The sequence below is a fragment of the Leuresthes tenuis genome, unplaced genomic scaffold (genome assembly GCF_036924035.1).
Source record: "Leuresthes tenuis unplaced genomic scaffold, fLeuTen1.0.hap1 SCAF_12, whole genome shotgun sequence".
Lineage (NCBI taxonomy): Eukaryota > Metazoa > Chordata > Actinopteri > Atheriniformes > Atherinopsidae > Leuresthes > Leuresthes tenuis.
In genome coordinates this window covers 30,169,005-30,196,694 of record NW_027325366.1, presented here as the reverse complement: position 1 = coordinate 30,196,694, position 27,690 = coordinate 30,169,005, and the positions used below count along the sequence as shown (strand labels likewise).

Below are 27,690 nucleotides of genomic sequence, written 5' to 3'. Positions count from 1 at the left end.
TGCTGCCCCTGGCCCAATCCACACTCTGAAAATGATATCACTGGGCCAGACTCAGCTCCCTTTTGATGTGCTAGAACACAACATTTAGCTTTAATCAACCCAATTCATCTGGCCAACAGGACGACTAAATCTCCCGCCTGAAAATATACCCACATCCTTCTTTATATTTCACATAAATAGATCGAAAACAGCAAGCAAAATGTGTTGATGCATACAATTAAGATTTATTTCATCTTTGCAGCTGCTGAGATACTTTTTAACTATAACAGCGCAACTAATGTCTCCAATAGCTCTAATAACAGTCTGAAAAACGCCACTTTGGATGGTAAAACTTTAAAAATAATGGTCTTATTCTCAGACCATGGTATCAATGATCATACGTCTCTGAATTGTGAGTTACTCAGCCAACAAAACAGAAATGTGACTGTATAGAATACTAATTCATATGGTATAACTGATCTTTTACTCATGAGCCTGATGTACATCCAAAATAGTTGTAAATAGTGTATAATGGTGGTGTAATAGAGTACTGTGGCTTGTTCCTTTCACATATAAATGCACTCAAGTCCAAGTTGGTTAATTTAATTTATACATACATTTTACACACAAGGACAGTGAAAGCATTTTTACAAATTCTCAGTTCATACATAAATGTAAAAAAAGAGATAGCTGTCCAAATTACATCATCTATAATACTGTGTATTTGTGGATTTTTAACATTAGCACAAGGAAAATTGAAAAAAAAGAGGAAAAAAAGATACAAAAAATATGTATATCTGTATAAATATAAATTTAAGAATAACAGAATTGTATCAAACACGAAAGAGCAAAGCAGAGGCTCCTCAGAATAAAAATACAAAATGAAGAAGATATACAAGTGAGTCTTGCCAGGAAATCAGATGAAAAGGACACAAGAGTCCATAAAGATTGTCAGTCGTCACTCTCAGAAAACACCTCACACGCTCTCGTTATAAAGCTTTATTTCCCACCGAGAAGCCCGTCCTGATCCGTGTGGATTGGAAACGCAGTCAAAGGGAGGCTAAGAGAAGTTGGAGAACGCGCCGTTCGACGGGGGAAGATGCCAGAGCAAAGCCGGGCTCTTAATGTCAGCGATGATGCTGGAGTGTTCAGGACAGCTCACGGCCACACGCTGGCTGTGTTTACGTGCAGCAAACCGCCATTAGTCCAGATTAAACTGCCATTAAGTTTCAATCCCCGTCAGTCAAATTAAACAAGCAGCTTTATTTGAACAAGACCTGAGTTGCAGCATCAGACTGTGGCAAAAACCATGTTTCCCTTTCCTAAAAGAGAATGTGGCAACTAGAAAATTGAGTTTTAGAAAAATACGATTTTAGGACTTTTTCGTGGGACAAAAGGAGAAAAAGCCACCAACATCACTCTTTGATTTCAGATGCAGTTTATGTTTCTGCTCACTTTCCCTCATCTTCAGCCTCATCTAGCGCAACATACTGACTTATTTGTTATGGAGCGGAATAAGAAGAACGATTGTCGCACGTAAACACAGCCGACGGGACCCGGCCTGCTCCGTCATTCTCCCCGGATCCAGGATGGCAACAGATAAAATAAGTCTGAGGAGCAGGGCTGAAGAAAACAAGGCAAAACCTTTAAGATTGTGCTGCTCATGTTGGACAAGGCACATTTACAGAAACAAAATCAAAACATTGTCGAGCAAAACAAAGCAACAACATCATCCGCGACTCATCTCATCCTCACATTTATCCGTCACCCAGAGAATCAAGTTAAAGTTCTGACTTTGTGAGCAAAACCGTGCGTAAAATTCACAACACCGCTGGAACAGTTTGGTATTAACTGACCAAAAGTTTTACTGTTTGCTGATTGTCAATAAGCAAGAGGGTGCTAGATGGCAGCATCACCGCGCGTGCCGCCGAGCAGCCGAGCAGCAGCAGCATCACAGCGTGCCGCCGAGCAGCAGCAGCATCACCGCGTGCCACCGAGCAGCAGAGCAGCATCACCGCGTGCCGCCGAGCAGCAGCAGCATGCAGCAGCATCGCCGCAGCTCTGTAGTTAAAGTATTAAACAACAACCTTAACTTGAGGCTGTTTTGGATAAATAAAAGAAAATGTACCAAGCTCTTCGAAGTTTAATATTTTGTAGTTTTGTAAAATAGTGAAAGCTGCTCATTCTTTTTATCCGGAAACATTTCCTGAAGCCAACTTGCCTCACTCCTCCTCTTCTCCGAACTTCTTTTAATCATCTCTGCTCCAACTCTGTCTGAACCAAACCGCCACACCCCCCTCCGCCGCAGTCGGGGCCAGCCCGGCCGCAGCAGGCGAGGAGCCCCACCCCCGATGTTCTGCAAACACCCGTCGTCATCGCGCACCACAACATTCAGTTAGAAAGGCACACGGCTCGGCAACTCTCAGAACCCAAACACACTTAAGCCATCGTTTCTTTAGACCGCATCGAAAGAAAACGGGTAATAACAAATATAATAATAATGTAAATAATATTAACCACAATAATAAGCAGCATGTTGTAATTGAAAGGAGAAAATACACATATAAACCAATATATTTGTACATTTCAGAACTAAACTTTCAAAAGGTTATTAAGTGTTTAGAAAACTATATACATATAATGTCATTTCTGTATTGCACATAGTCATACTATCACAAGTTTGGCTGTTGTACGGACATGTTGGTTTGTTTCCATCACTGAAGGTAGAGCAGACTTAAAGAAGCTACACATCTGTGCTTCTCTGCGAATGTTTTCATGCATTTCTGTTCACTGGAGCAAGACTCAAGCCTGACCAGAATTTAGACTTTAGATTCAGGCCTGTGCAGATCTGGCTCTGATTTCTCTAATCGGTTTGCGTCTCATGGTTTTGCTAATTTCCTTCTTTTAAAAAGCGCAAATCATGAGAAACGATTGTAAACACAAAGTATAATTTAAATGCAAAAGCATTTCTCACCAGATCCGACTCTTCTTGTAATTTAGAGAATCGTGACACTGCTGGTTTAAAAAAAAAAAAAAAAAAAGGCTCAAATGTTGAGTTTTTTGAGCCAAACCAAAGTCAACGCTGACACTTTGAAGGTTTTTTGGCAGGTGAGCCTTGAAATAATGAGCATAGAAGACAAGAATATTTGAAACAGCCACCTCTGAGCGAGCAGACTCCATCTCACTCGGAGCTAAAATTGGCACAAAATGAGGCAGGTGGAGATGCAAAAGACAGATGAAGAAACTATAAATATGTTCGTCTTTGACACATTTCCTCTCGCAGCACAAGATGGCTGCTAAACTATTTCTGCGTCAAAGGAATCTCTTTGTCAATTGTCGTTGGAGCTAGCGTGTTGAAACATCAATATGGACGTCGATGACCTGAAACCTGGCGGCCGTTTTTTGCCCTTTGCATCTGAACACGAGCCGTAATGAACAAGCAAGTGTGAGTGTGCACACGCATGAATGTGTCTTTGTAGCTTATTTTGCAGCAGCTGTGAAAGAGGCGCCACCAACAAGTAACTTGTTTCCACCTCGTTTTCACACTGCAGTGTCCAATACTTGAGTGTAAAGCAGCTCAGGTAGAACAGGAAGTAGCTCCTGTAAGAAGGTCACCGTGGAGGCGTTTTAGCAATCCGTAAGACCGAGGGTGGAAGGAATGGGACAAGGAACAGCTGGAACAACATCTCAGAGAATATTACCCATCGCCTTTCAGCTTGTACAGTTTCTAATTCTGCCTCCGCTTCACCCTTGATGCAGTCAGTCACGCGCAGAATGTCGTCTCTTGGTCCCGGATCAGAGGAGTTCTGTAGTTATTGAGGAGCTCTCTACTGATTCCACAAGGTGGCAATGTTCATCCATCCTGCTCCTGTACAATCACACATGCAAACACACACACACACACATCTGTGCATCATTCACATCTGTCCGCGCACAGACAAACACCTGAGAGGAGCAGTTTTAAGGGAGCTGAAAGGCGAGCAGTATCAGACGCTCCGGTCTGTGTGGCTCTACACGTACACCGGCTCACATCCCTCCCCCTGCTCTCCCTCTTCCTCCTCGTCTTCCTCATCTTCCTCCTCCACTTGCCCTTCCTCCTCCTCCTCTGTGCCCATGCCGGTTGCTCCGGTGATGCTTGGCAGCGCCTCGCTGGCCTCGAGTGGCTTCGGGTAGCGGAAGGGGCAGCCGTGGTCGTCGAAGAACCTGCGGAAGGTGAACTCATAGAAGGCGTGCTCCGGGTGCTTCCCATGTGGCGAGCAGAGCGCGTCCAGGGCCCGGGTGCTGTCCCCGCTGTCGCTCCACGCTCCCGGGCCACCTTCCTCCTCCACAGGGTCGAAATTGGATGTGTCCATGGGGTGAGCGATCTTGGGCCTGTAGGGTGCCGGCTGCTGCCGTAGATTGCTGGAGAAGTCCACCTGGGAGAAGAAGGGGTGAGCCTTGATCTCGCCGGCGCCGTTGGCACCCAGGCGCTCCTCTGCAGAGCAGCAGAGGCGACCAATGATGTCGACAGCCTCTGGGCTCAGCTTGACCTGCGCCGGTACCTGTAGTGTGCTTTCCCAGTTAATGACCTGCGAGGGTAGAACCCAAACACAAGAAGCAGTTCATTTCATATGCTTTCAAGGTTTCAAGAAGGTTTAAAGTTACAGTAAAGCTGAGATAAAACCAAAAATCTGATTTGAATGTGATGTTTACATCCTTTGATTCACCCTCTTTGTTGTTTGGTGCCAAAGGGACAAAATTCAAACTACAGTGAAGGCTATGACACTGGTAACCGATGGTAACCGATAAGCTGCCAGTTCTTTAACTCACATTTCAGGAGGATTTCTGTCTTTATGAAGGACACTGCTGACAGGTTTAATGCCAGTTAATCTTATTTTGAAGTTGTGTACTTAATATGCTTCTGTGCACACTTTGTGCTGACAGCTTTTTTGAAGGTTGGACATGCAATCACACTTAGTTTGGCAAATCGAACCATATTACATGTTTTTCATAGCCTCTCTTCAGAAAAGCCTAAATTCTCTGCTTTCATGCTGCAACAACTATCTCTGTGAAGTGTGGGAACTGACATAAAGGTCTGAGAACTGCAGAAGTCCAATCTAAAGGCGGCTGGCAGTATGAGATTTGCCCCTTTTATTGTGCCATGCAACAGAGCGGGTGGATGAAACAGCATAAACTGTTCAAATCAGCTGACCCCAGGCTGACATTCATCCATGCATCAGACAGTTATGCATATCATAAAATCCAAAGCTAGGATATTTTCTTCTTCACAAACCTTGATCTGAGTTTCGGTGGGTGTCGGAGCAAGGAAGGGCGGCTGTCCCACCAACATCTCAAACAAGATCACTCCCACGCTCCACCAGTCGCACAGTTGAGTGTAACCTGAACACAGCACACGTATCAGGTTATTCAACAAGTGCTCTCACTTCAAAGCCGCATTTTCTCTTTTGTTGGCTGCATACTTAAGAGCACTGATGCTGAATGAAACAAAGCCTCTGGTGCTAAAAAGCAACTGAGCAGCACATTTGGGACAGAACAGGACATTTTCAACTGTGTTCAGACCTAAAAAAGAGATTAAAGACGTTTAAAACTAGTTACATTGTGTTTTATTTGCAGCGGTTGGCACGCAGAGCTTCTAATTCTACAAAAAAGAGCACACATATTGGCCAATGATCTAATCCCACATATGGACTGGGGATCCCAGGCATCGAACCAATCCGACTGGTGGACAAACATCTTTAGCTGCAGTCGGCAAGCAGGTGCCCAAAGTAGCAGAATCTGATCTTTTATGTCTGCAGAGTTAAAAAGCAGGCAGAACAGCTGTATTATTACACTGTATCCGTCCAGCTCATCCATGGCGCTCACCTTTGCGCAGCAGAACCTCAGGTGCGATGTAATTGGGCGTTCCCACCAGAGAGTGAGCCAGGCAGCGCTGGTGCTGGCGGTTGGCGCGCTGCTCCAGTGTCATCAGCCGGTCGCCGCAGCGACAGTTGGACACGTCGTCCCAGAAGTCACTGGGCTCCATGCTGTCTTGTCTGACGTGACTCCCTGGAGACAGAAGAGGAGAAACGACATTCAATTCTATTCTAGAAATTTGGTGCTGCCTGAAATGAGTGAAAATGAGGGAACACTTAACAAATGAATGCGTATGGGTCTAAACTGTCCGAGTGTCACTGAACCTCTGCTGCGGAATGAGGAGCAATGAACTACCTTTCTGGTAGTACTTGGAGTTGTGCGTCCAGCGAAAGCCTGTGCACAGCCCGAAGTCGGTCAGCTTTATGTGTCCGTCCAAGTCGATGAGGATGTTGTCTGGCTTGATGTCGCGGTGGATGAAACCCATCTTGTGGACGCTCTCAATGGCCAGCGTCAGCTCAGCAACATAGAAGCGAGCCAGATGTTCGGGGAAAACCCCCATTCGGATGAGCAGGCTCATCATGTCTCCTCCGGGGATGTAGTCCATGACGAAGTAGAGACTGTCGCGGTCCTGAAAGGAGTAGTAGAGACGCACCACCCACTCGTTGTCTGCCTCCGCCAGGATGTCGCGCTCCGCTTTCACGTGGGCGACCTGCAGCACAGACACCATTCAGCTACTTTGCATCACAGCTTTTCCTCTGGAAAATCCAAAATGGCACATTCATTATTAATGACTCTTCCATGCAGCTACTGAATCACCTGGTTGCGGTTGAGGACGTCTTTCTTGCGCAGCGTTTTCATGGCATAAAGCGCACCAGTGTCTACTTTACGTGTGAGGCACACTTCACCGAAAGCACCTATGCCCAGCGTCTTGATTTTAACAAACATGGACTTGTCCATTTTGGCGCGCCGTAGCCGGTTGTAGTTGGACTCTTTTTGGTTCAGCATCTTCCTCATCTGTTTCTGCTCTGCTTCCGACAGGCCGGCCTGAGCGGAGAGAAGAAGCGTTGAAGAAAAGCAGCCTCAGGAACAGCTTAAAATCATTTTTAAGGCGCTGAACCCAGTTTCCTGACCTCTGTTGTCAGATTTAGTGTGTTTGGGTCAAGCTGTGGTGTTTTTCTTAAATCACTTTGAAGAAAATGGATAAAGAGTAAAGCCATGATTCAGTCAAGCTCATGAAAACAAAAGTGTGAAGCTCTTGACATTTCCTAAGAGAGACGTTTATGGCTGACAAGCTCTTCGTAATCGACACTCTCCCCAGCATCATTCTAACCAACTGTTTAGACAAGAGAGCTAAACCAGTTATGTTGAGATTTAATCAAACTTTACAACAAGAAGCAGCTTCTACAGACCGAACTTTATTGCGAAGAATCAGCCGTAACGACCAATTTGTCTCAATTTTCCTCCTTTAATGTGGTCCAGAACGCCTGCACTCTGAGGGATTCAGCAGTTATTAACATAAACTTGGATGGTGCCGTCTAAATGAATCATGCTGCTATTTGCACAACTCTTGCCACTACAAACAAAGTAAGCCATGTTTATGTATCATGAGGGTCTGCGTCCACATGGCAGGAAAGCTCTGGCAGGGCGCTCAGAAGCGCTCGTTGCTGGCGTTCCACCAGCAGCATTAGCCCCGCCCCTTTGCCTTGCATCTTTTCAAGCCCATTTTTTGTTTATTTCACAATGAGGTGATGAAGGTCTCCTGCTCTCACGCTGTTCAAATGAGCTTTGTTCAAAGGATGTCAGTCATGTGCAAAAGCTGCTGTTAAAGGTCCATTCTGGCTGTTTTTAGCTTTATGAAGGAGCCGTTTTCAGATGGAGATGAATAGCATGCACAGGATGTTTATTCATGTTTTCAACACAAGGTTTCAGCTTCACTGCCATCACATTAAAAATAGGTGATTACTACCATCGACATCCAGTGGCCAACTTGTCTTTGCTTTGGGATTTCTGTCTGACATGTCATAGCCATCTTTTCATAAGCACATCTCTGAAACTCGCTTTTTAGGAGAGCATTTGAAATGCCATGAAAGTGATTGAGGGTTAACATGACGTCTTAATGGGCTGCTTAAGTTCAAACTTGTTTCATGGTCTGACAACTAAAACATAAAGGTATCAAAGTAAGAGCAGTTTTATTGAGAAGAGAGCTTTATGGAGAAAACAGAAAGCAAAAGAGAGGCAAACAGATGCAGGCAGAAAGAAAATGAAATGTGAAAATGCTGACTTTAGCTGCTTTCTGTTGAGAATAGGTGACAACACATGTGAATTGTGTCAAACCGACTGACTTGAATTAGCCTGAGAAGACGTTAGATTTGCATCATTTGTATGAAACAGGCTAAAACATGCAAAACCCCAGGAGTGCACTACTGAATCCTGTCAAAGATGTGCGATCAGGCTTTAAAAAAGCTCAAAATAATAGTCATTGGTGAATTGTCATGCGGGGCAATCGTGCATTTCAAGCACGTTAGCCAACTTCTGGCAGCAAGCTGTTCATACGATATATTATTTCATGACACGGGGCTGAGAAGTCAGAATACTCAAGGCGTATTTGATCAGTTAGAGATGCAGCTAATGCTACTTTTTACCTCATTGTAACGTAAGCAGGAACTGAGCAGGTCGGGCTGCAAAACATGTGGGCTTACCTTGGACATCTCTTGCTCCAGCTGAAGCCTGCGGTTGAGTTTCTGCTGGTACGTCTTCATTACATTCTCTATGTGCTGCTCCATGTAGAACTTAAATGCGAAAGGTGAGTACGTTTTAATGCGGGACTCCCTCTTTTCCTCATCTCGTCCATTCTTCCTCACAGGAACCGGTGACGTCTGGATCTGCTTCTTGTCTTTCACCATTTTCTCTCCCTTGCCCATCTTTGTCTTCTCCTTCACCTGCTGGCCATCCTCGGCCTTTCCGCTCCCTCCGCTGCCACTGTGTGTGCTTCTTGCAGCAGAGCTGCTGAGGTCCTGAGCTCCACACATGACCCCAGCTCCTTCCAGGGCCCCTGCCTCAGCACCTGCCCCAGACATGAGCAGATTTTTGGGGTAAGGAGGTGGAGGGCATCGTGGCTCCTGAGCAGGCTCCAGTGGGTATGTCTCTTCTGGCATGTAGGCCAGAGGTTCTGATGCATCCTGGGTCTGAGCGGTCATCCAGCCAGGGTGACACGGTCCCACAGCTGTCTTGGGCTCTGGCCTCATCACACGGATACTCTTGACTGGCTGTTGAATGGGTGGGGAGGTTACAGCTGTGATGGTGTTAGGGGGGCCCAATGAGGACTCCTGAGCAGCCATTGTGGGCCGGACACCATTAGGACCTGCAGAACGACTATTGAAGGAGTTGGTTCTGCTTGGTACGCGCACCTCCCCCCTAAATGGGCCCTGGGGCTGGGGTTGCCTGGCTGGAGGGCCCCCTTCAGGACCTGGAGGCCCTGCCCAGAGGTGCTCATACAGGTCCAGGTTGAGGCTGGCCCTGGAGGGGGTCATCAAACCCTGGGGCAGGTCTGAGAAGTCAGGGCCCATGGCTCCGACCCCACCTGGGGAACGAGTTATCATGTGGACCTGATGGGAGGTGGGGCTGGCCTGTCGGGGGTGGGAGTGAGGGGACAGGTAGTATCCACCGCCTCCTCCACCCGGCCCATTCTGACTCATGCCCCCTTTCCCCTGAATGTTGACATAGTTGTCTGGGGGCGCCATAGGGGGAGGTGCCATCTTGTTCTGGAAGGAGGGCGTCCTCTTGACTCCATATCCTGCAGGCTCCATAATGTGCTGCCTGGCATGACCGTAGTCATAATGTGGACCGGGGACAGGGCCCCCTGGTGGCTGTGGCTGGAGCTGCAAAGGCTGGCCAGGGACGTTGTAGCTCATCATGGGCCCGTGCTGCTCCATGCTGCCAGGGTAGCCCTTCTGCTGAGCCCCTGGGGGATACATGGTGTTGCCTGGGTTGCTCTGAGTGGCCATCACTGGTGGATAGCTGCCCATACTGGGAGGTCGACCCATCGGGTTCCCCATTGCAGGACCCTGTGCTGCACCCGAGGGGGCCATCATGTAGTTCATAACAGGAGGAGCACCCATGTAGGGTCTGGCCATCTCTCCCTCTGGACCATATCCTGCTGCTCCGTCATACATGGGAGCCCCCATCTGATGATAAGGAGGCATGGCCCCTGCCTCGCCCGAAACCTGGTCCATTGCATTCGGCATGCCAGCTTTTCCTACAACGACAAGGAAGAAGTTAAAATATAACGTCAATTTGTTTTAGCTACAGCAACTTTATCAACAAGCACATCAAACTCCATCGCTCGTCTCGTTGAAGTTGTATTCATACCTGGTGAAGTCTGCTTGATGACACGAACAATGAGCTCGTTGCGAGGGTCGAGGTAACCCATTTTGCTGATGTACTCCAAGGCCGCCTCGATGTTCCTGCTTCCCGTCTGCTTCAGTGCGCGCACTGCCATTTCCTACGAAGTCAAACACACAAAAAGAGATATTTAGGAACTGTTGGTACTTTACTCAGCTGCAGGCATTTCATTCGAGAGTTAGTTAAGATTTAAAATCAAATTTGCTACTAAGAATTAAGGTTAACTGTTCTCCATGCATCAAGCCAAACAGGCTCCATCTTCATGATATAAATGACATTTTACTTGGCTGTTTGCCTTCATTCATTCCCACAGGTGGGGCACATGGAACTGATCCCATGCCTGGAGGCTGATGTTCCGACAGGTGGGTCACTATAAAAGCTAACGGTATGTAGGTCATCTATGTGAAAAACGTCTGTTAACCACTGTAGAGTTTACGGTCTTTTTATTAAACGATGCCAATAATTCTCTGGAGGTTGTAGTAAACCAACTCAGACGTTTTGCAGCTGGCATTATACCAATTACAGATGTGGATGCACTCAGGGTGCAGGTCAGCTGAATATCATGTCATGTAACTGCCTGCTACTCAACACAGTTAACAGTGTAAGATGCAGCCATTGCATGGCAGTACAAGGCAGAGCCAAACACACGATTAGCGGAGACACATTTCAATCTTAATGCCCGATTAAGACACTAAAAGCTGCTCACTTGTGACTGGATCCCCTGTAAAAGCATGTTAATGACCGGGAGCAAAGGTCTCCCAATGCAAAGAGTTGCTGTTTTACTAACACGGAAAAAATATTTTGATAATTTCTGCAACAAAATTAGACACAAAAGCCTTTTGGGAGAATCCCCTCTGATAACATCTTAATTCCAGCACATCAGTGAAACACTGTCTTGCACATGCTGTGCAGCAGATTAACTGATCTGCAGAGGAAAAAGGTCCTTTAGATGTTGTGAACAGGGAAGAAATCAACACCGAACAGCCGTAGTGTCTCTAAACTTCAGGTCTTTTCCATAGTTCACAGCAGCAAACAACATGAGATCTATCTTTCCCCCTCCGACAGCGACCCACACCTCGATGAAGAAATCCCCTTGGATGGTATATGACCTCACTGTAAAGACATCTCGGCTCAGACCTCTGCCCCACTGCAACGCTCTGGCTGCTCACACTCAGGAGTGACAGCTCTGCCCGCTACAGAGCTGAATTATTCCAACGTTCACTGCAACACAACGAGGCCAAAGAGGAAACCCAAAACTTCTACAGATACACGGCCAACAAGATGCTGCTTTAGAGGTAAAACGGTGACATCATGTCAGTGTTTTTCATCCATTTATCAAGTTAGCTGTCAACAAAATATTCAAAGTGCATGTAAAGTGCCACCAAATAAAATCTCAAAAAAGGAAATATACACAGAAATAAATATGGAAATATTTTTAAAGTTTATTTCTTAAGCGTAAATACATTTTTTCATTACATTTTCATCTATCTTTATTTATCCATTTGTTCTTTGTGTTCTTGCTGCTTCTTTATTTTGTCTTTGCTTTTCCGTCTGAGCCAATCGCGTTTGAGCTTAAGTTGTCTTTATGCTCTGAGCCTCATGTGCAAAGGGACAACTTCATGGCTTTTATCACCATTAACTGTAAATCTAAAGGTCCGAATAAGAAGTTTAGTGTAAAGCCAAATTCTGTGGCCCAAACAGGAGCTTCGACTGCAGCGCACGTCTCACAAATGTGAAACTGACTCTGAATTTAAGGCTATGAGTGCATGTTTGATACATATTTATGGTCATGTAAGCAGCAGGAAGCAGACAACTCGAGCTCAAACTCGATTGGCTGAGGAGGCAGAGGCGGACTGTGGCTCAAACCCGACAGGCTTAGAGCAAAAGCTACAAGGAGAAGCTAAGGCAAACATTTCTGTGTATGCTTTTCTTTTAAAGATTCGTTCTTTTGTGGCACTCCCATCACTCCATACTCAAACACCACTATGACAAATTCACCCATAGCTTATGAACAACTGCACTGGCATGCGTGTCCACTCTTCTTCCCAGAAACAGAGGAATGCCGGTGCCAGATTTCTAATCAGAACCAGGACGACTCAGCAGATTTCTCCTTCCCTTATATATTTACAATGGCTTTCAGGTTATTTTACATGATTTTCAGAGTCTCTGGTACATCATAAATCAATCTGTAGCCCAAAAGTCAGTTTATACGGCCGAAAGTTGCTGAAAAAGTGGAAAAAAACTGCATTTAGCTACGATGCCGTCATCTGCCTTTACTTTACTTTACTGACATTTTCCCTTCAGTACAATCAATAACTGGACTGAAACTATTTACTTTTCACAAGCTTAACATATGTATGTGTTTGCATCTCAAGCTGCATCTGCCCTTTTCATTTGGTAGCAACCGTCCTGATGCTGGTTACAAAATACCTCAACAAGAACAATAAAGGTTTTCTACAATGCCATCTGACATCAAAAGCACCTAAATATGTCCGGGAAAACGAAGGAGCAGCTGACGGGAGAAGAATCATCCCAGAGGAGCCATTTTCTAACGCTCTTTCTCAGGAAGACTGGCAGCAGGAAACTAAATCAAACGCAAATTGTTTAAAAGCCGGCCCACGCAGCCATCGTGGGCACGGTCCGCTCTGAAAGCCAGGAAATGCCAAGGCCGCGCACGTTCTTCACCTTCTGTAATGTGTGTGCAGAAGCAGCCAGAAGCAGCCAGTGTGTCAATGCACTATGAACGGCTGCTTTACTGTCCCCTCCCATTGTTTGTGTATACCTTTAAATCCCTGAGCCCAACACTGGCCATGCACGCACACGCACACTCACACACACACACACACACACACACACACACACACAGCACTGTTTATACTCTGTTTCCTGTGTGTACACTTATGTGTGTGTGTCTGTTACATTCCTGCGTAGCCAGAGGAGAGTGCTGGCTGCCAGAGCCGCCCTGTACTGTCACATTTTGTCCTTTCCTCTTCTGCATTTTTCTACTCTGTTTGTTCTGCTTCCTTTCGACCTCTTTCAAGTTCAACTTTGTTCAAATGATCTGAAGACGGTGATAAAAACAGATGTTTGCCCATTTTTAAACAGGCTTAACAGGAGGAGACGTCAAAGATCCGAGAAGAACGCAGAGAATGGTCAGACTCTACCTGGTGTCCAACCTCCACACACACAGAGTAACATCACCCTTAAAAGCTATGCTGGTGTGTTAAATTAATCCAGAGTGCAGGTGGATGTAACTCATCTCAAATCTGATAACTGAAAATAAACACCAGATGTTGAAACTAAGTGCAGTTTGAAAAATATGACGTAAGCAACACGTAAAAACAAAAAAAGTTGGGAGAGGAGCATCTTAACGGTGCTGCATCACCCTTCTCTTAGGAAATGGGACAAACAGCATCTTTAGTTCTGAAAGTGAAAGATGCAGCCATTTCTTACCCAATATAACGTAGCTCTGCTTTAACGGGGCTAACATCAGATGCTGATCTGGATCCAGGATTTGCTCGTTATAAGTAGAACATTTGCTGCTCCAAGACCTGGATATGTCCTTCAGAGGTGCATTAATGCACCCCCACCCCATATTACCCCGACGGACAGGGTTCCATGATCACCAAAAAGAATTTTGATTTCTTCAACAAGCTGAGACTCACAGGGAAGCTGCGTTTCTGTCTCTCCTCTGTCTGGAAGGTTTAGCTCGTCTTTGTGGATGTGACGATGAACTGTGCTCAAAGACAGTTGTTTTTAGAAGTGTTCCTGAGCCCGAGCAGTGATTTCCACAGCAAAATCATGCCCTTCTGCACAGAATCTATGGATTACCTGCATCTTTTAATCACATGAAGTACCGTAGATGATGAAATCTGGACACCTCCCAATATTTACATCTGGAAAAAACTGATAATCTCCACTCAGGTGACTGACAGGTTGCTAAATAATCTGTAGTCATGAGATGCTCCGGCAGGAATCATCTCAAGCACAACTTCTCTGGTCTTGGTGGATGTTTCAGACATCAACTTCATAACAAACACATATTTTTACACAATAAAATTTCTAGTTTTATATCCCGACTTTGTGCCATTTCTCATTAGATATAAGATTTTATTGATATTTTACCCAGCATCCAAGAAAAAGAAAGCGATGCTTGTATCGATCAGAAGAGACACAGTTTGAATGTGAAAAACAGTGTTGTGTTGCCTGGGTGCAATGAAGCAATAAGACTGAATGTGTTATGCAATCAGAGAGCGTGTTTATGTGAAGTTAGTGCGACTTAGTGTGGAAGAAGAAGTGAAGAATCTGCACTTCAGGCTGACCATGATGCCTCTTCTTCTTCTTCTCCCTTTACAAACTTTAGGGTTTGTATCACATATCACTCAAACTTGATGCATTTGGTTTAAAACTGCAAATATCTAGAATCCGACATTAAAACAGCTCCGATTCGGAGAGTCGTTTAAAGCCGAGACGTACTGAACCACCATCACAGCAGCTTTTATTGTTCGTCTCTTCCTCTTGGACCGTGGCTCTGCGTGTGTGCTGGGTGGAGGCGGGTCTGGTGACCCCGGCTGTCATGGCGACAGATGTTCCTCGCTCACATTCCCCGGCCCAGGAAGCAGGAATTCAAGCAATTTGAATTTCTATCTGGATAGTCTCTCTCGCGTTCTCTTTGTCAATTGAAAAGATCCAGGCCACATTTGCACCCTTGTCATAATGGTTTGCGGGTCACGAGTCTCAAAGTTATCCCAAACGCATAATCACCAGCCTACACTTTCTGGAAGGTCACACAAACCGTTCTGACAGACCGATGCAGCGACAGTTTCAACCGCTGCTTTTCTTTACATGAGGAAAGAAGATAAAAAGCCAAAATGGTTCTGATTTAAGCCATCTTATGGCACATTCCTGTCCTGGACCCAGGAAATCAAAGCCATATGGAGCACGATCCGGAGCACAGATGGGACACACCAACTGGGACGTCTGCAGAACGTTTCCACAGAGAGAACTGAAAATGCTTCTTCATCTTCATCCATGCAAGACACGTGCACTGCAGTGTTTAAGCGACGGTGTCATGCCTCGTCCTCTATCCCAGCACGCAAACACACAACACAGCCTCCCAGTCATGCTGCTGGCCTCACTGTTACATATTTGCTAGCTTCCACACTGAAGGCTGCAGTATGTTTAGCATGAGCAGGATTCCTGCAGTTTGCAGCAAAAAGCCCTGCGAGGACTAATGAAAAAAAAGACATTTTAAAAAAATCTGAACACACTTCCTGTCTTTCCCCGTCATCTCTACGCCCAGCATGCCCCCCCCCACCCGAGCTCCCCCTCAAAAACATTTCCTCTCTTAGAGAAAAAAAAAAAGAGAGATTATGTAACAAGCCACAATGGTATGTGATCTGCAGCTGGAGGGGGGGGGGGGGGCGAGGAAGATGGGGAAGACGAGGCTCGCTGATAAGCGTAGAACTGACTCGAAAACAGGTTGTGAAGAAGAAAATAGGTGAGTGGTCTTCAAGGACTCTGGAAGGTGCTTTACAAAGAAAAATCAATGTCGAGAACCAGAGTTAGAAGGCACTGTGAGGGCCAGTTAGAGTAATGATTTCCAAAAAAAACACGTGCCAAATGATTATTAAACTTTAGCATCCAGTATTTACAAATGATGTGCAAAAAAAATACTCAGTAAAACACAAGCTAAATTAAATCAGTGGGATCTACGAAGCTCTGAAACAAGCCGCTTCATTCAAAGCCCACATTTAGCTGCCAGTGCAGAATGCTGATTGGGCCAAACTTTAGTGTTTTAGGCCTAAACGGATTCCCAAAACCTGGCAGGACGTATCCTCTGTCAACTGCCGTCCTGAAAATGTTGTGAGGAGGATGGTCGGATGTGCGAGAAAGAGGAATTCCATTTAATTAGGCTGCTTCTGGCTTCATGTTCTAAAGGAGACACAAGCCACAGAAAAGTCCCAATAAAATCAAATTTGATGATGAAATGCACCAGAAGATTGTCCACAAATAACAGCATTTGTTTTCATGGTCAGTTCCTGGAAGACTTTCTCATGAAAGCTGACTCAGAGTTAAAGTGGGAGACACTTGCGTACAGATGTGCGTTCCTGGTTGCTTGCTTTGAACTGTTTGTGTTCACATCACGGTTTCTGGATCATGAACTCGGTAACCTGTCCACGTGTGCAAGCGAGCGTTCACTTGGCCACGAGCAACACTATTTGTTTGTTTGCTTGACATCTGGAACTCGACATTAGGGGTTGCAAATCAGTTGTCTCTGTGTGCTGTAGAGGTCTGTTTAAAGTCACAGGGAAGAAATCAAACCCTGAGAGGAGGCGACGGACTCACGGAGACACAAACGATTGAAACATCAAAGCTTCCGATCACTGTAAAGCCTTAAGGAATAAAATGCACTGCACCGTTTTTCTTTTTTAAAAGGCTTTAAAAGGTACTTTGGTGCATGGTCTCAATGTGATGTTTTGCCCAAATGACCCATGTTTCTTTTGTTAAGCTATAATACACATTTACTTCAATGATTTAATCATTCATATAAACTCAAACACTGTGTTTAGGAACAAACACCCCGAGTCTGGCAAAGTCCTCTGGTGAGAGACAGAGGAAAGGAGGAGAGGCGACATGTTGGGTGGACTGCAACAAAAGAAACTGTTCCACCCTGCTGCCATTGAATGTTCACTTCCTGTTTGTATTGACTGGGCCCGCTCTGCTCTGGTCCATTCACAATGGTGGCAACTATGGAGGTCAACTGTCCAGAGCAGCAGAAGCAGAGGAAATGGCTGCCATTGTGGGCTTTTTGAACAGATGTTTAAAATGCTGGATGAGCAACAATGTCTGAAACAACCAGCCCAAAGTTGTATATGATCGTTTCAGTTTTGCCATGGCAACGGCAGCTGGGAGAACAGCAAGCATGTTATCTTCAAATGTCAACGTCCAGACATCAACCAACAACATGCTAGGTTGAGGTGTGGTCTTCCTGTTTCACCTTTAAAGGATTGCGTGAAGAAATGTGATAATTTTCCAGAAAACTGAGCATCTTTAGAGACTTTTAACTCGCTTTTGAAGCAGCATCGTCAGCTAACACAATCAGTTTGAATGCATTTGAGGCGAGCTCCGGTTACAGCTCCATTTCATTGGACCGCCATCTTTGCAACGGTTTACGTGCATGAGAGAGAAATGATGAGACGGAGAAAAGGCGGAGTCATTTTCTTCGAACACCGGGATCAATGGTTAGACCGCTTTTATGGACAAGGACATTTTCTTCCTTCGCGACCGTCACCTTGTGGCCTTCTGATGCCGACAGGTGGGTGCATCACAGCTGTATCACAGCTGTAAAGTGATCACTTTACCCTGTTTGGTTTAGTTAAAGCCAACTCAGATTCGCCTGGAACGGTCAATTCAAGCCGGTGTGAGAGCTGTCGATCAGCAGCCTCAGAACACATTCCCACCATGTCAGGAACACAGATTTCAGATCATTTCACTGTATTTCAGGGTCTGAAGCCTATCCCGGCTGCCACTGGGACACTGCTAAAGTCGCCACCACGCAGCCCAACATACTCCTTATATTTCTTAAATTGCTGGAATTTGCCTACGTGGTTAAAATGTTTCCATGGTGCGACAAACGGTGCAAAGTGTACCGCGTGCACGTTCACAAATGTTGCCCCAGTTCTTCGGTTTGGATTTAGAAACAAAAAAAAGTCTGTTTAGTGCTCCAGAAATCCTCTGAGGAAACCAACGAAGAGGAAAAAAAAAACATTTTTATGCAAGTTGATTTTAAATAACGAGTCCGCTGAGCCTTCAGTGTGACACACGGTCAGTCCAGATGTGGAAAGAAGATGCAGAGCAAAGGTCCTGCTATCAGCAAAAAAACTCAAACACTGGGTCTTTGTTTGTGATAAGCCTAAAAATCAATTTGGCGGCTCTTCTTCATGGTGCTGTGCATGGGCTTGAGCGGAGCATTCTTCACATACCGAGCCTCATCACAGGGCCTTTAACCACAGACGCACCAGATCTTAACTGGACTGACTGCATTTTCTTAAGATAATCTGTGATTTAATCATCTGGCTGAGTCGCCCCTTAAACACGCTTTAGTCACTTTGCTTGAGCACACATTTCTGCAGCTTCCAGAGAAAATAACAATGATAAAGAGGACAGCTGGAGGGTTTCTGGCTGCTGTTCTTGTGAGGTCTGCAGAAAGTAGAGCACGGTCAGTGTGGGCAAAGGCACCGAGGCAGAAACTCCGCTTCCTCATTCATTCGTTTTCAGTGATCCTGTTTCAGAGCGAACCTCACTGGCATTTAATAAACTTTTAGACTACAACTAGCTGGTATGCAATCCCTCCTCCAACTGTAGCTGCAAAGAGCCAGGATGGAGACAGGTTCTCGACTTTATTAAAGGAACAACTGATGCAGAGACGTCATTAAAATCATGTAAATTTCTACTGAATTAACACCACACAGATGGAACTTTTAAAACTTTGAAAAGGGTCGATTCTTCAACAGAAGGGAGGTGAAGCCACCATTGATTAACTGCTTCCCCATGACTCAGGCCTTCTTCAGCAGACGTTTGATGGCGAGCTCGCATTCGAAGGACAAAATGCCAAACAGCCCAGTTGAGAAATCCACCTGATGTTTCCACATCTCAGCACTGGGGCCTGCCTTACATAACAGAATCACTGCACACTGGGCAGAAAGTCACCAAGTGTATTGCATCTCATCTAAGAGCACATAAAAACTCTGGAGGGAGGCGGAGAGGCTTTCAGACACAGAAACCCACCTTCTAATCTGCACAAAGCCATCTTTTACTTCCTTTTATCAGGACTAAAAGATTGAATCGCCTAATAAAAAGGCTATTCTGCAAAAACCTAGGATGTGGTTAACTTGTAGATGCTAATGGTTGACGTTAGCCTCTTACACACATTAACATGAACAGAGACTGTCATATTTTACATAAAACACAGCAAAAACAGCTCGAGTCAACTAAGAAATGGTGTTCTCGCAGAGTCTGGTTTCCATCAACATTTTGAAGCTGCCCTCCAGGAAAGATCAATAGAAACACCTACTTGTCATCCGAATACCTCAGCCCTGACATACCAAAGATGTTACTTACACCACTTAACACACAGCTGTCACATGGCCTACACTCACATAAATTAAGCTCTCACAACAAGCTCCATCTAAAACAACTCCTCGTGACATCTTACTATTCATAAGTATATCGTCACGGCAACATGCAGTTTACTTCTCCTTCCTCCTCCATGTTTTGCTGCTGGCTGGGGACCATTCGTCTGTTTAATCCAGCCATGGTTAGCGTAGCCTGGACAGCCACCTTCATAAAACTTTAACATAAAGCACATTTTTACTTTCAAAGATCTGTCAAGGAGGGAAAATAAATCAATGCAAAAAAGATTCAACATGTGTGAGGCTTTCTGTCACGTCCTCTGTCCTGCCACGCCATGGCAGGAACCCGCACTGCTGAAAAAAGAAAGCTCTGGCTCCATGTGGCTCACCTGGTCGCAGCCTGCGTTGACGAGTTCCTGCAGCATTTGCCGGTTGACCTCTCCCGCCTCTCCGGACTCGTTGGCGAAGGGCATGAGGGACTTGCGGATCTCTCGCAGCGCATTCTGGTAGTTGTTGAACTTCTGCGGGGGTCTGAGCTGCTGCTGTCGGCTGGACGTGTCTTTCCCGCTCTTGGAGTCGGCCCCTCTGCCGCCGTCAGACCGGGAACTGCCTCCGTGCAGAGCCTGGCTCACCAGCTTGGCCGGCTGCTTCAGGCCCTCCTTGATCTCCTGAAGCCTCTGCCGTGTGTTGCCCACATACGGGGCTGCTGGGAAAGTCTTGGGCCTCATGGCCTCAGTGCCCAGCGCAGGCACCTACTCTAATAGGGAGACACACACAAACTGGCACTCACTCCCTTCCACTGACTCAGCGAAGCCTCTCAAACTGCCTGACCTAAATAGATAAAGGAGCCTCCAGGAGAGAAGATCGGAGCAAAGATCTAGGGGACGTCCACTGTGTCCCTCACTTTGTGTTTGTGAATTCTGCTGATGTTGTTGGGTTGGAAGAAGGCAAGGCGGGATGCTACATGCATTCCATGGTGTGCCTTTCAACGCTCGGGTTCCAGCTTATTCCAGGAAATGCAGCCGCTCATCAGGGTACCGTGGAGCCAAAACATGATGATGCCAATCTGCGCCTGTGGAGGAAGAGATGCAGTGAGAACGTGGAGACTGTGGTCGTGTTTGTCTTATTTTCTCAGTATCCTGCTGTGCTTTAACTGATGCAATAGATGTAGAAGTGGCACAGAAATGCTGACAATAACCCTCAAACATTCTGGTGTAATATAAGGTTAGAGAGATGGAATTCCAAAAATGTTGCCAGTGGTCACAAAATGTCACAACCAGTACTTGGGACCAGTTTGAGAAGACTATTATTACCTGGAAGCCTGGGAGTCAAATTGCCTGTCGGTAGTGCTCAAGCACTGGTGCATACCTTGTGCATAATTCAGGAATGCCAGTGGTCATAAAACTCCACCTTCCCCACCCTCACACCCCATCAATGGACAGCTACAGTTGCACAACTGAGCCCCTGTCACTGCATACTTGTGCAGCGTGGTCATCGGTGAACACCCCTCAGAGAGCGCTGCGCTCCAGCAAAGGGTCAGAACAAGTCAGCCCCCCCCCCTCAGCAGCCCCTCTGCCCGGGACGCTCCCCTGCGATCGGATACTTAACACCACCTGACAATCTTAACTGGAGGAACATACTCCAAATTCTGCCACAACAGCGTTACTCCTCTGGAGCAGATGGGATGACCGGTGGAATGTACGCACATGTTCCTGTCAGGAGCTTCACGTGAGGCTCCAGTTTTCATCGAGTGCGACGCGCTTATTTCTGCGGGAAAAGCTTGGACTGTAAATCCAAAGTTCACAGTGATAAAAAGTGTTTTTATCATTCACCATCTCCAAAGACGGGGGGTTTCTGAGAAAGTCAGGCATCCACTCAGATAAAGTCTGGATGCCAACAGGATCTCGGTTCAGCTGTTTAATCCCACACACACTTTCCAAGTAAGCCAAGATAACCACAAACTGCTGCCTGACATATCTATAAAGCACTAAATACATAAATACTCTGTCCAAAGGTATCAGTGTCTGACTTTGGGAAAAGAAACAATACTCCCAGAAATGTAGCTCCCCAAACACAACATGAACATGTGAGTTATTCTTTTTAAAACAAATGTGATATTTCCTCACCCCCACTCACTGGACTCCCCCCCCCACCTCCGGGAGGCCGGACTCACACTCTGAAACTCACCGCTAGAAGAAAAGGATTAAAAAAAAAAAAAACCTCCTACGTGTAGATTTATCAGTCAAAGTAATTGAGACTTTAGTTTAGTTCTTTAGTGGATTCATTACATCCCAGACCAACAGTTCTGTGCATCTATGCAATAAACGAGATGCATGCTGTCACTTGTGATTATTCTTTGTCGTTTCCACTTCTTCTTCTTCTTCTGCTGTCGCTTACGGCTCAAATAACAAGCCCACAACATCAGATTCGAACCACATCCTCTGGTTCGGTTAGTCTGACTTTGGAAGAGTTAGATTGAGTACGATCTGAATTGGATTAACATGTATTTTAAAAGCGGACCGATACAATGATGAGATTCTTCTTCTAATGTTACAGAAACCAACTGAACGGGGCCCAGGCTGACCGAGGTACTCTGCACAGGCTCCGGTTCCCACCCGGGGCTTTGAGCCAAAGGTAACAGAAGAAACCTGTCCACCCGGGCTGGGAAACAAACATTTTATTCTGTGAAAACCTGTTTATAGCTAAGCCAAATTTCAACTGAGTTATTTCGATCGGCATGGAATCAAATCAGACATCACAATGGATCACGACCTTCTAAAGAGGAAATTAATCGATGAAGGAAGTCAGTAGTGATATCCAGCTAAACTGTTCACAGAAGAAGAAGAAACCACAAGGACAGCACGCGGGTTACTTTCATGTGTACGTAAAGCACGAAAAGCTGCAGAGCTGTAAAGATTTCCAGTTTGCCGCTTAATGAGGCACCAATTTGCTACCAGTTGATTTGTTGTGTGACGCTACAGATTAACCAGAAATAATCCGATAGTGACAGGCTAAAAGAGGGCTTACAGCCACCTATCGCAGCTGAGTTGGTTATACTTAAATCCATTCTGTTCCTGTGCTTCTCGACTACATAGAAAGTAGTCTAATTAAATGTACAAAACACAAAAAAAGACCATTCTGGAAGATTCACCTCCTCCGCGACACAATTTTCCACAGGTTTGATGTAGTAAAACACCATGTTCACAGACAGTTTTTATCTCAACTGTCTGTTTGGCTCAATAATCACAGCAAATACCATGCATTTAGTAGCACTTAACTCTTTGCCCCTGGCACTTATTTGACAGCTGGCCAATCAGAGGTGGAATAGTCTGTTGTCATCAATCATGTTAAAGAAATATGTTGAAATTAAGAAGACAGCAGGGCAGAGGTTAATAGCACTATTTGCTAATCACAGAGAGGACCCGTCTTACATAGCATCCAAACAGCTCTCGGACTAAATTATGGTCAGCACCGCACCGGGCTCCCCCCAAACTGAGCTTCAGAAGCTTCAGAAGCAGCCAGCTGTTTTCTTTATTTTAAATCTTTGCAGCAGCTTTCAGTCGGTTGAGAAAAGATGCTCTCTGACAGACTATAGTCATTCATTTTGGTGAAAAGGTGCAGATGTGGTTTCAGTCACACCTGAAACAACACTGCGGGCCGTTATGACAGTGATGGATGAGACATCCCCAGAAGTCAGCTGAGTTTAAGTGAACTAACTGCCAGAAGATGAAAGGAGGCCGTTTTAACCCTTCTTTTCTTTGGGTTCCTCTTAGTAAACTCTCATTTCAGCAGTTGACCAGAACCAAGCACAAGGACATTTAGCACTTGTGCAACAGTAAGACCGACCAAACCCGACCCTTAAAGTCCATGTAGACGTGTTAGTCTGACTGAGATCAGAGGAGAAATCAAGCTCCTCAAAACCGCACTTTCACACTGCCGCGCTGCTCCAATAAAATCCTGCTCCTGAGCAGCTTAAAGACAGCGTCCGTGCAGAGAATTTGGCTTTACTCGGCTGTACGATGACCTCCCACAGCGAGTAGAAACGGCACATTTAGTCACACAGTCCACACACACTTCAGGTAATAACTTGTCTCAGTTTACACGCATGGGAGCAGAATCAAGGACGGTGGTCCTGTTAAACGGTCCATTCGAGCTGTAACCTTAGCCTGACTCATCTGTGCATGTAACCGCGCTGAATGAAGCCGACACGCGAGCTGCGCAGTTCACCGGGTTCAAACAATGTGTGGGGATTTTCATTTGGCTGGCAGGTAATCTCAACTGCCCAGATACTCATCTGATTCATAACCAACAAGGAACCTCTGGTAGATACGACCTCTGGCAGTTTCAGACATGCATAAATAACAGTCGCTTTAATGGATCTGGTTCAAATATTTTGGTTGGCAGGTGAATCGGCGAAGGAATTCCACCTGACAATTATTCTGACACATAAAAATGACTGATTAGTCGAAGGAATTTCTTCCTGCAAATGAATGATTTCACATATTTGAGACGCTTTTTGTGCTCATGCCAGGACGAGTGACAACAGGCATGAAATACACGATTGATGAATCATGTTTTTAAATGTTGTTTGTGGTCCGTTTATCCCACATCACTTAAACTTCCTGTCTACATGAGAAGTGGAACTGAGCTGTGTTGCTGGACAACTGCAGCTTGTTACCACATTTTAACAAATACGTGAGAGCTGAGAGACAAATAACTAAATAGGAGACAATGATGTCAACATCACTGTTTTCACTGAGGCATTAATTAACTCCCTGCCAGCACAACAACTAAATCAGCTGATCAGTTTATTATCAGTTTATTATCAGGAACAGTCAAAGGGACTTTATGTTGATGGTGTTTGGGTTTGTTTACCAGAATAAGCTGCCATGTGCTGAAAGTAGGGCTGTAGCGATACACTAATCTCACGATACGATACGTGGCATTCAGCCAACGATTCGATACGATTTAATACATCATTTTCTGAAAGATTTTAAAGGGACAGTGTGATTTGACATGAATCGTCGCTGATTGGACTGCTGGTCTGACCTTTGAACCGGAAGGACAACAGCACCAGACAAACGGAAACAAACAAACATGTCCCAAACGTGTCTTCAGCGTACGCAGACTCATGTTTATGTTGCGAATATTACATCATCAACCTGCGTGTTTTACTTGCTTCAAAATCCAAATTCTTTAATCAGAAACAATCTTTTTTTCATTTTTGAGAAGGAGCTCAAACAATAAATTACAACAATCTTACACTCTATAAACAGAAAAGCCATCAAAACCACTTTATATAACATTTTTATTAACTAATTTATCACCGTTTTGTATAATGTGACCCCTCTGGCATTGTGTTGTATTATGTTCATATTCTGTGTTTTCACTAAATGTAACGTCTGACTTTTCAATAAAGTTTGCTTAAAAAAAAAAACAACTAATTTTTTATTTATATCGACACTCTAGCTGAAAGACTCTATCGATGCTAAATCTAATCACATGCCAACAAAGTAAAAGTTGCAAATATCATTAACAACTCAAACTGCATCATCACACTCTGGAAACAGCAGCTGAGCTCGCTCCAGGCTTTTCGCTGTCAAACGCCGTCTTTTATTTCGGTATCTGCCATGAATGTGACCCGGTCTGCCTCTAAAATGTGTTTCCGGTTTTATTATGAGCTACAACAGCAGGAGTTCCAGGTGAGAAAGGAGTTATCAAGGCGGCCGAGAGCACCGGATGGAGACGCCATGAAAAGCAAAGAAACGGCTCATCCTTCAGTCGAGGGAGCTACAAACTGAGCTAAAACAGACCAAGTTTAATCAACTTCAGTTTTAAAGCGTCAGATAAGCCAAAACCTACACAAGATGTTCTTTCTTTTCCATGGTAACATGCTTCTTTTTTTTATACCTGGGGTCTTTAGTGGGAGAAGGGTATTCCTAAGAAAGTAGTAATAGTTAATAGTTAATAGCTAATAGTTTTTGGATGTTGCTCAAAAAAAAAAAATCCTCTTTGTAAAGACCAAATAAAACATTCAGCCACGTAAATTGGTTTTCTTTTTGTTTAGTGGGTCAGATCTTCTTTTCTCAAGTGGAAAATTACGCTTTCAATGGTGAGCATTGTTATACTAACCAAAAGACTCGCGTGTGTGTGTTTGAGTTAAGGAAAAACTAAGAATAACAACAATTTACAAAGAGTAAATTTAAGGCTTTATGTGACAATGGGATCATCTGCATATAGACGAGTAAAAACAAGATCATATAGTTGTTATGATCTCGGCCTCATCACCCACAACTACAGGCCCACAGATGCAAAAAGCTCATGCCTCCTCCATGACGGTCTCCGTTCCTTTGGGCCATGTCTAAGACAGACACAGCGCTCACTGTTTGCACCGATAAAACTCTGTACAGACTAAAACACATTTTCTTTTCTCTCTTTTTTTAAATATAGCTGGATGGCGGGTGACATGAGGCCAGGCTGCATAAATGTTTCCCCATCTCTGGGATCTCTTGCTGCCATTCCTGTGATGCTTTCGGCGCCTTGTCCGAGCAATAAGCATTCCATTCCACAAGTAACTACAAGTAAAATACCACCCCTGAATCACGGGACAGTCTGTGCTGACCAAAATAAACCAAAAACCAAGATTGGTGTCTGGATATAAGCTGTAGCAGGGCGGGGAATCTTTTTCTGGAGATTTACAAGAGAAAAAAAAAAAAAGATATGCAAGATGTTACTATCCAGGAAACCACCAGCCGTACACACACCTGCAAACACTGTCTCATACTTACCACAAACCAATGCATTCGTAACCCTCATCTCTACTCTGATCTGACTCTAAACTGGATAAGTCTTCATCTCTCATGCTTTAGAAATGTAAAACCACCCAACGAAACGTCGAAATCACTGAAACTTTCTACCAGCAGTTCATATCATGGCCACTAGTTGTTCAGGTCAGAACCGGGTATTCGGCTTTAAATTGCTAAAAATAACTATGTGCAGAACATTTGGCAGCAAGCTTGCAGAATAAGACGTTGAGGTCGTAATGAACCTATCCGACAGGTCTAAAAGAGCAGTAATGTTGCATCAGGGAAGTTGCAGAGGAAGATAAATAAAGACAACTTCCAAAAGGGGAAAGCTGGTGGAGCCGTTAAGGTTTCTGTAGTTGTAAGAGTGAACCTTTCTTCCTGTCCGCTGTGCAATTATACATCTGCTGCACTTTTAAACAGAAAGGACATCGGAGGAAAGCGTCTACCTGCATGCCTCTATCATCACAGCATCATCGCAGCAGCTGTCTCATCCCGAACTTCACCAACATCTGCCAGCATCTGCAGACTTCCCTGTTGGGATGCACCTAAACATCCTGGAAGCATGACATCCAGCTGTGGTGCCTGGCAACACACTGCTCTCAGTTGAGCTCAAACCCCTGCATGTGATGGGCAACTGCTCAATCAAATGAGTCTGAGTGGGAGGGAGTGTGTGTTTGAGCATAGTAGTAGAAACACACCTGGATGAGACACACAAAACGCGCAAACTGTGCAACGAAACTGAGCTAAACTTTCAAATTCAAATGAAAAAAATAAAATAATAGCTCTTTTCTTCCAATAAGATTCAAATGGTACTTAAAGAGGGATTTTCTTGCTGTGGAAATTAAATTAAATCATTGAAATAAGTGCTACTGTATAGAGCTGCTTTACAGTAAGTTTGACCACAAAAAACTTGGACCAGAACATATTGTGCAAAAATGACTATTTACCCGATAACGTTTTAAAACTGTAAAAAAAAAAAAACGATGAATATGAGGATTACAGCTTGTGCCTGAGGGGCCCCTGGACACGGAAACATTTGGAAACCCCTGTTTTAACGCTCTGTGGCCTTCTTCACTGTACCCCGGGCAGGGCTGGGGGCAGCAACGCATTCCTATGCAGGAAAAAACATATGGAAGCAGTCCTGTTCACCCAAATACACTCAAAACTAACAGAGTGGGGGGGAAACTATTTCGTTTCTATAACCACTCACTGTAACACACCCGTTATGGAGCGTTTTCCTCAGCAACAAGTCGTAGAAGTAAGTCACACCACCACTCCCCTCCCCAAAAAAGTAACTCAACTTACCATGTGATAGAAGTAGCACGAATAACTCAAGATTGGGGAGTAAATCCCGTCAAACGGCGACTTTTAACATCCGTTTCTCGCCTGCTAAGCGCGTAGACACAGCGGAGGAGCTCTGCGAAGACGGAGCAACTGAGTAAATATGATGAAATGAGCCTCCATTTTCTCCCCAGACTCAAGGCAGGATCAGAAATGCAGCACAAAGTTGGACACTC

The 27,690-nt window shown here is 45.0% G+C and overlaps 1 protein-coding gene across 1 annotated transcript; it reads right to left on the bottom strand.

The window, feature by feature from the left end:
* Nucleotides 1-566: 566 nt before the first annotated feature.
* lats2 (large tumor suppressor kinase 2) lies at nt 567-27,680 on the bottom strand. The gene is made up of 9 exons (XM_072397448.1): nt 27,479-27,680; nt 19,757-20,439; nt 10,201-10,333; nt 8,532-10,087; nt 6,649-6,876; nt 6,187-6,541; nt 5,842-6,024; nt 5,252-5,358; nt 567-4,547 (listed from the first exon to the last, which is right to left on the bottom strand). The coding sequence occupies exons 2-9, from the start codon at nt 20,093-20,095 to the stop codon at nt 3,990-3,992; spliced, it is 3,459 nt and encodes a 1,152-aa protein (XP_072253549.1). The 5' UTR covers nt 20,096-20,439; nt 27,479-27,680; the 3' UTR covers nt 567-3,989.
* Between the last annotated feature and the right edge of the window lie 10 nt (nt 27,681-27,690).